This window comes from Monodon monoceros, unplaced genomic scaffold (genome assembly GCF_005190385.1).
Source record: "Monodon monoceros isolate NGI ecotype Baffin Bay Population unplaced genomic scaffold, NGI_Narwhal_1 Super_Scaffold_4, whole genome shotgun sequence".
Classification (NCBI taxonomy): domain Eukaryota; kingdom Metazoa; phylum Chordata; class Mammalia; order Artiodactyla; family Monodontidae; genus Monodon; species Monodon monoceros.
Window position 1 is genome coordinate 4,450,694 of NW_021703781.1, and position 8,215 is coordinate 4,458,908.

The window sequence follows — 8,215 nt, forward strand, 5'->3', positions numbered from 1 at the left end:
TAGTCTTTTCCAAAAAAAAAATCAACTTCTGGATTTTTAAAATCTACTGTATGCAGTGGTGTGCTAGTTAATTAGCTCTGAACATAATGAAACAAAACACTAGCAGAAGAGGTGTGCACAGTTGGCTCTCCTGAGCCAGTAAAGGCAGTGTCTGGCACACCACTACTTTCATTTCCCATTTCATTCATTTCTGCTTTCAGCATTATGTCCCTCCTTCCACTTTCCTTAATTTTACTCTCCTTTTTCTAACTTCTTGAAAGGGAATGTTTAGCTAAAGACCTTTCAGCCTCATTTCTAATGTACTTACTTAAGGCTATAAACTTCCCTCTACGTACTATACGTTAACTTTATTCCACAGGTGTTGCTATTGTATTTTATTATTCAGCTCAAAAAATTTTCTCATTACCATTATGACTCTTTGGCTATGGGTTACATGGACTTGTTTTTAGAGTTCTTTATTGATTTCTAGCTTAACAGCACTGTGCTCAAAAAACACGTGCTGAGTGATTTCAATCTTTAAAATTCGTTGAGAGTTGCTTTACAGCTAAGTATGCAGTTGATTTTGGTAATATGTCATGTTTACGTTCCAAAAAACACGTTCTGATTTTGGTTGTGTTTTTCTGTGTATATTCATTAGGTCAAGTTTGTACATCATGTTATTCAAATTTTCTATACCCTTACTGATTTTTCTTTTGTTTGTCTTAACAATGACTGGGAAAGGCCTGTTAAAATCACCCACTATGGCCATATATTTTTTTCTTTATAATTTCATCGATTCCCTTTATATATTATATATATATATATATTTAAGTGCATAAAAATTTTAAACTTTAAATTTTTTTTTTCAACTCATACGTCATTCAAGACTCTTTCCATCCTTTTTGTATCTCATTAGTCATACTTTAAAAATACTATCTTTATATAAACTGCCCTTGATAGACACAGTATAAAAGAATTGGTGGTCCTGGTAAAGCTAAAGCAATCCACTTATTAGACTCCATTAACTATTACAGAAATCCTTCCCATATTGTAGAACATATGTTTGGTGGTACTTAGGCTTCACACAGCCAACCTGAAAATCTGCGTATGTTTATTTGTAAAGGATTAAATACCAGCACTGAGTGCAGAGCTGTAAACTGCTTGTGAGTTTTATAAGCACTTAGAATTCAACAGGACTAGATGATGCCGCAGATGCGATCTTTAAGAGACCTGGACGACTGACCTGTATCTACAAACGTGCTTTCAGATAAAGATTCTGCTGAGATATTCACTAAAATATTAAAAAGAGCATCTTTCAAAATCTGGAGCAGCGCTTTTCATTCCTTTTGAAAAACACCTCAGCGTTTAGGGAGTAAAAAAAGCCACAAGTAAGATTAAAACAATAATACAGGTATTAATTTTACCCACTCTCCTGACCAATTTGTATTACCTCCGTCAACTTTCAGATCCAAGTCCAAAGATCTTAGCTGTAAACTCTAATCAGGCTCACATTTTAATACCACGAACTATCAGATCTCAGCCGACTGGAACTTGGCTTTCATATTCTTTCACTAGATGTCTCCCAATACCAACTAAAAGGATCTTGTCCATCTACAGAAGAAAGCCGCAAGGGTTCAAGCAAGGGAAAGGTGATAATGTTGGTAAGTGTAACAGGATCAAATGTGAATCAGGAAACTGGGAGCTGGGTGCCCTGGGTTCTCAGCTCAGTCACTTATTTGCCATGTGTCCTGCGGTGTCACCCGCCTCTTTCTGGGATCAATTCTTTCTTTTTTTTCCTTTAATTTAAAAAGCGAGGAGTTAAGCCTTCGCGGCCCTTTAACGCTTCGTCCCGCTCTCATCTCAGGTGCCAACTTCCACACAAAGCCGCCGTTTCCGGCAGGGCTCGCACGTTAAGCTTTCCGAACGGCGCTTGGCGAGATATATGCAGAAATTTAGATTCATGAAAGAAGGACAGTTCATTAAAATCACGAAAAACTGCAGGGAGAGAGGCACCGAGACGTTAATAAAGCCAAGACCGCTCTGAGGAGTGACCTGATCCCACTCACTTCCCACCCCCACAGCCCCAGGACCCGCCTCCCTCGCCCGAGCAGGCCCGGAAGTCACTGCGACAGGTAAGAGAACGGAGCAGGAAGTCCCGCCCTCCTGGAACAGCGAACGGTAGCCCGTAAGGATCATTCCAAGGCCGGCGCATTCGCCGCGTGAATTGTTTCCTTGAGGGGGCGGGGTTCTACGACGCTTGAGCTCCAGCGGGCGAGGCGGCAGTGCGGCGCCAGTCTTCGGCACCGCGCCCTTCTTTCTCGGTTGTTGGGCTGCGTGCTTCTGCTCCAGTCGGCGCCGAAGGGAGCCTGGTTCTGGACGGGCGGAGAGGTGGGCTTGCTGGCGGGGCTGGCGGGGCGCGCCGGGGAGGGTATGGACCCCGGAGGTCGCTGACTTTCTGCGAGCCTCGGGCTCCTCTTCTGCAAGACGCAGCAGCACTCCGTGTCCTGCCTGGTGATTTTGCCCTCGTGCATTTATTTGTATAGCACTTTGGTACGAACAGCAACCTCGTAAAATGGGCACCGCTCCCCTGTTTTATCGAAGGGGAAACAGGCTCGAGAGAATAAGTGAAGTGTCTTAAGTGACGGACCGTGTGAGGGCCGTAATTCTAACTCCGGCTTTCTTTTTTTTTTTTTTTTTTTGCGGTACGCGGGCCTCTCACAGCTGTGGCCTCTCCCGTTGCGGAGCACAGGCTCCGGACGCGCAGGCTCAGCGGCCATGGCTCACGGGCCCAGCCGCTCCGCGGCATGTGGGATCTTCCCAGACGGGGGAACGAACCTGCGTCCCCTGCATCGGCAGGCGGACTCTCAACCACTGCGCCACCAGGGAAGCCCCTAACTCCAACTTTCTGAGACCAAGCTGCCACTCCAGCAATGGAGCAAAATACCTGGTGTAAGGGATAAGCGTCAAAAGCGAGTGCTCTTAACGATACCGTTAATGTAATAGAACTGATTGGTTTCAGTCACATCATTAAAAAACGGAGGCATAACTTTAAAAAAAGAGGGGTTTGGAGGGAACAACAGTATGTTTTCTTTGGCTTACCTTCTCTCGAATTACAAGTTCCTTGCTAATATCACATGTTTTGGTTGGCAGCTTGAGCCCACTAGGAATGGCAGCCCCATCTATGAAAGAAAGGCAGGCTTGCTGGGGAGCCCGGGATGAGTACTGGAAGTGTTTAGATGAGAACACAGAGGACGCTTCTCGGTGCAAGAAGTTAAGAAGCTCATTTGAATCAAGCTGTCCCCAACAGTGGGTAAGTCACACGGGGACGTGTTTCTGTTTGCTGTCAAAATACATAGAGCTTACGGTGAGTGGTGGGCTATGAAATGAGGCACCGTTTGAGGCATGTCAAATGAGCGGTTTCCGTGAGCAGCAGAGAAAACCTTGTCTCGTAATCCAGGCTTGTTTTATGTTCATAGCAGGCACACCTTTGGAAAATGTCACCTGACACTTTAAAGATGATTGAAAAGCAAAACATACGCACGCTAACCAAAAAATTCCAGCCTTCTAAATTGGTAGATTTCTCCTGGATCTTCTGAAGGGATAGTATTTACTCTTGGGCAAGAGTTGGCAAATTCATTGGCCTAGAGCTGCTATCAGAAATAAAGCATTCCCAGTTGCCCGCCACAAATCATATGGTCATATACCGAAAATGCAAATACAAAGGAGTTTAGAAAGTGGAAGAAACTAAATGGTCATATGGTGGATTCTGCCACCAGCTGCTCCAAGTGCCTCGCCGACACGGGCTCTTGCTCTGTATTGCCAGTCCTTAGAATGGGAGGGGTTGGAAAAGGGAACTAACATCACTGGGCTCAGTAAGTGCCCCGGTGTGAGTGCCTGATGCTCCTTCATCACTACCCTTTGAGACGGGCGGTGTTGCCGTCAATTTCCAGAGGAGGCGACCGAAGCCCAGAGCATTGAAATAACTTGCTTTTTCACTATTGGGGCTGGAGAATGGGATGCTCGGAATTGAGATTACGGCAGGGCTGTGTTTGTTGGTAAGGACGAGGCCTAGGCTTTGATCCTGGCAGTAAGGTAGGTTGGAGGACAAGATCATTGAAGAAAGAGGCCAAGGACCTGAGAGGCCAGGGTCTGGCAGGATCAACCACATGGATACTGAACCACCCAAGAGTTATGACATGAACGTTGTTAGAGAAACTGACAGTAACCTACAAAGTTATAGATTACGCCAACAAAGAAGGGAGCGGCGGAGCAAAGCAATCAGAATAACTGCTGCTGCATCTGACACTGACAGCCGTGCTCCCAGGGAGAACCATTGTCATCTGCAGACTATTCTTAGTCTGTAACTGAGCTCCCTTTCCCAGCCTGCGCCCTCAGCCCTTTGCTCCCTTTTCACCCGTGCTCTCTACTCAGGAGTCATACCCAGTGGCCATAGAATAAAAGCGAACGATATTTACAGAGATTTGTGTGAGAAGGTGGGGAAGGAGACAGAGGGAGAAGTGATGGGAGTATTCTCTGAGTGCATTCTGTGTGAGAAATTGTGTTTTCATTAGCTTTAATATTCATTCAGTCTTGTGAGGTACTGTTGTATCTCTTTTATGTAATAGAAACTAAGGCTCAGAAAGGTGAAATGATTTGTTCAAGATCGGCTAACCAGCAAAGTAGTAGAGAGGGGATTTGAAAGTAGGTCTCTCTGATTGCAAAGTTTGGATTCTTTTACTTAGCTGAAGCCACAGCCAGAGAATAAAGGTAAAAATAAAACCACCAAATAGAGATTCACAATGAATACTTCTATGATAAAACACTAAAAATAAAAATTTCTTACATAATAAATATGCCATAAAACTGTGCTGTCACAAAACCAAATTACTCTTCTCTGCCCCTTTGCTTATCCCTTTTATAGTGCTTCTCAGTCGGCCTTGCATAATGGCCCGATTTAAAGCCTCCTATTGGTTCGTAACTTAGGAAGGAGCAGGGATCACGTCTGTCATTGTAGCATCATCCAACGCAGTCTTCCACAAATAGAGCAACCGGACAGCCAAGATACTTGATCCTAACATCAATTTCAGATACTGTCTTTTCCCTGTGAACCTTTGAAATGTCTCGGAAATTTCCAGTATTTTGGCATTCATGCTATCCTGCATCTCATCTAATGGCTTAGAGGACACTAGCATTATACATACACAGTGCTTCTCAAGAATTGCTTGTTGGTTTATTAGCCTTTTGGACATTAGCCTCTTCGAGGTGCCACATGTCGAGGGTCCTCAACTGTTAATTGAATGGAAAAGACTATGGAGCAGAGCTTTTCAAGCAGAGAGTACGGTATATGCGAAGGCATGGAAGCAAGATGCATGAGAAATCAGCACATTCAGGAAATGGGGTACCTCTGGACGGGTAGCATTTCAGGGACTGGTGGTAAACCCAGAAGATAGACAGATGGGCAGAGATTGAGCCATGAATGACCTGATTTGTCTTACTGAGGAGTTTGGATGTTGACCTTGAAGGCAATAGGGATACCTTGAAAGACCTTTAAACAAGCAGTGCCATGATCAAATTGGAATTTCAAAAAGATTATTCTTGGCGGTGGTGTGATGGATGGATGAAGGAGGGTAGAGAAACCAGTTAAAGAGCTATTAAAACAATCCAAGTGAGGAATGATGTGGGCCTGTACTGTCGCGATCAAGAGGGGGAAAGAGATCGGAGCATTTGGGTGGACGTTGACGCGGTCACTGAAATAGGTGATGGGAGGAGAAACATGTCTGGAGAGGAGCTGAGTTCTGGACAAGTTGGGACTGAAGTATAAGTAGGACCACTAAATGGCATTGTCATTTAGGCAGTTGGAGATGTGACAAGAGATGCAAAGATCTATTGATTTGCCACAAAAACGTTAAGAGCATTCTCCACTTCTTCATCTGGTGCCCTTTACATATAACACCCGTCCCAGCTCAGTCAGCCTAAGGACACCAGGGGTGTGGAGTCTGACAGTGAGATTTATTAACGTGCTCTAACCAGGGAGCCCCACGCACTGGAGCTGCTGTGGGCGTTTCACCAGCCAAGGGAAAGGAGCTATCAGAGGGTTTGGGGAAGGGTGGAGTTTAGGTGAAACTGAAATGAAGTGGTGCTTTGATAGGCTCAGAGCAAAGCAGGGCTGTGTATAAGCAGGTCGTCAACTCTGGACTGAGAAGTGGACCCAGGGTCTTATTTTCCACAAAGATAAATGCTGCCATGTCGTCATGCTCAGAAATCCTTATGTGAAGTCCTGCACCTGAGTTGGAAATCAAGACTGCTTCTTTTTGTCAAAGTGCCTATCAGATCCCTCCCAGGCAAAAGTGGGGTGTTTCATTCTTACCAAAAGAACTTCAAAGAGCAAATTTCTGATAGTTTGATTTTAGAGAACAGAGTTTCTTGGTGAATAAGAAAGCAGTAGGGACTTCCCTGGTGGCGCAGTGGTTAAGAATCCACCTGCCAGTGCAGGGGACACAGGTTCCAGCCCTGGTCCGGGAAGATCCCACATGCCGCGGACCAACTAAGCCCGTGTGCCACAACTACTGAGCCTGCGCTCTAGAGTCCACAAGCCACAACTACTGAGCCTGCGTGCCACAACTCCTAAAGCCCGCACGCCTAGAGCCTGTGCTCCACAACAAGAGAAGCCACCGCAATGAGAAGCCCGTGCACCACAACGAAGAGTAGCCCCTGCTCGCTGCAGCTAGAGAAAGCCCGCACGCAGCAACGAAGACCCAACACAGGGCCCCCCCCCCAAAAAAAAAAGCATTAGTCACTCAAAGGGGTCTCTTAGGACAGTGTCTGGCTGCGGTGTGTCCTACAGAGGAATGTTAACTTTGTAGCTGGCTTTATCTGAGTCTCTTATCCCAGCTTGAGACAGGGCAGGCACAGTTTTACATTCTTAACTCAGGCTCTACTGAAATACTTAAGAATTAAATCCTAAGAAAAGCTTTTCTGTTCTGACAGTGAAAACGTGTGTGGTATCATGCCTTTGTCTTGTCTGCAAAGCAGCTCAGGTGCAGATGTTATGAGGATTTGGTGGTTGGCCTTGATTTTCTACTTCTGTGATTTTACTGTTTCAGGATATGGGGCTTTAAGATACTCCAAATTCCCTATGGCAAGAGGAGGATGTAAATAGAAATAATAAAAAATATTTAGTGTATTAAAGTTTTGCCATCAGTTTACTTATTCATAGTTCACGAATACAATTTTTAACTATGTGTCTATCTCCTTAAATGTATGTTCCGGATAAGATAAGCGTAATACAAATATGATGGCTGCTGAACTAAAAAACTTGTTGAACTTACAGTTGACACGAAAAACTTGTACAATGTCTTTAAATCATGAAGTCTTTTTTTTTTTCTTAACATCTTTATTGGAGTATAATTGCTTTACAGTGGTGTGTTAGTTTCTGCTTTACAACAAAATGAATCGGTTATATATATATACATGTTCCTATATCTCTTGCCTCTTGCTTCTCCCTCCCTCCCACCCTCCCGATCCCACCCCTCCAGGCGATCACAAAGCACCGATCCGATATCCCTGTGCTATGCCGCTGCTTCCCACTAGCTCTCTACCTTATGTTTGGTAGTGTATATATGTCCATGCCTCTCTCTCGCTGTGTCACAGCTTACCCTTCCCCCTCCCCATATCCTCAAGTCCATTCTCTAGTAGGTCTGTGTCTTTATTCCTGTCTTACCCCTAGGTTCTTCATGACATTTTTTTCCCTTAAATTCCATATATATGTGTTAGCGTAAGGTATGTCTCTTTCTTTCTGACTTACTTCACTCTGTATGACAGACTCTAGGTCTATCCATCTCATTACAAATAGCTCAATTTCATTACTTTTTATGGCTGAGTAATATTCCATTGTATATATGTGCCACATCTTCTTTATCCATTCATCCAATGATGGACACTTAGGTTGTTTCGATCTCTGGGCTATTGTAAATAGAGCTGCAATGAACATTTTGGCACATGACTCTGTTTGAATTTTGGTTTTCTCAGGGTATATGCCCAGTAGTGGGATTGCTGGGTCATATGGTAGTTCTATTTGTAGTTTTTTAAGGAACCTCCATACTGTTCTCCATAGTGGCTGAACCAATTCACATTCCCACCGGCAGTGCAAGAGTGTTCCCTTTTCTCCACACCCTCTCCAGCAAGTATTGTTTCTAGATTTTTTGATGATGCCCATTCTGACTGGTGTGAGATGATA

General features: G+C 44.4%; 1 protein-coding gene across 1 annotated transcript in view; it reads left to right on the plus strand.

Annotated features, from left to right (window-relative positions):
- The first annotated feature begins 2,236 nt into the window (after window positions 1-2,236).
- Window positions 2,237-8,215, plus strand: part of LOC114883285 — a 38,389-nt gene continuing 32,410 nt past the window's right edge. The window contains exons 1-2 of the mRNA XM_029200917.1: window positions 2,237-2,367; window positions 3,130-3,289. Coding sequence (XP_029056750.1) covers window positions 3,146-3,289 — 144 coding nt within the window. The 5' untranslated portion in view covers window positions 2,237-2,367; window positions 3,130-3,145. The remainder of the gene's footprint in view (window positions 2,368-3,129; window positions 3,290-8,215) is intronic.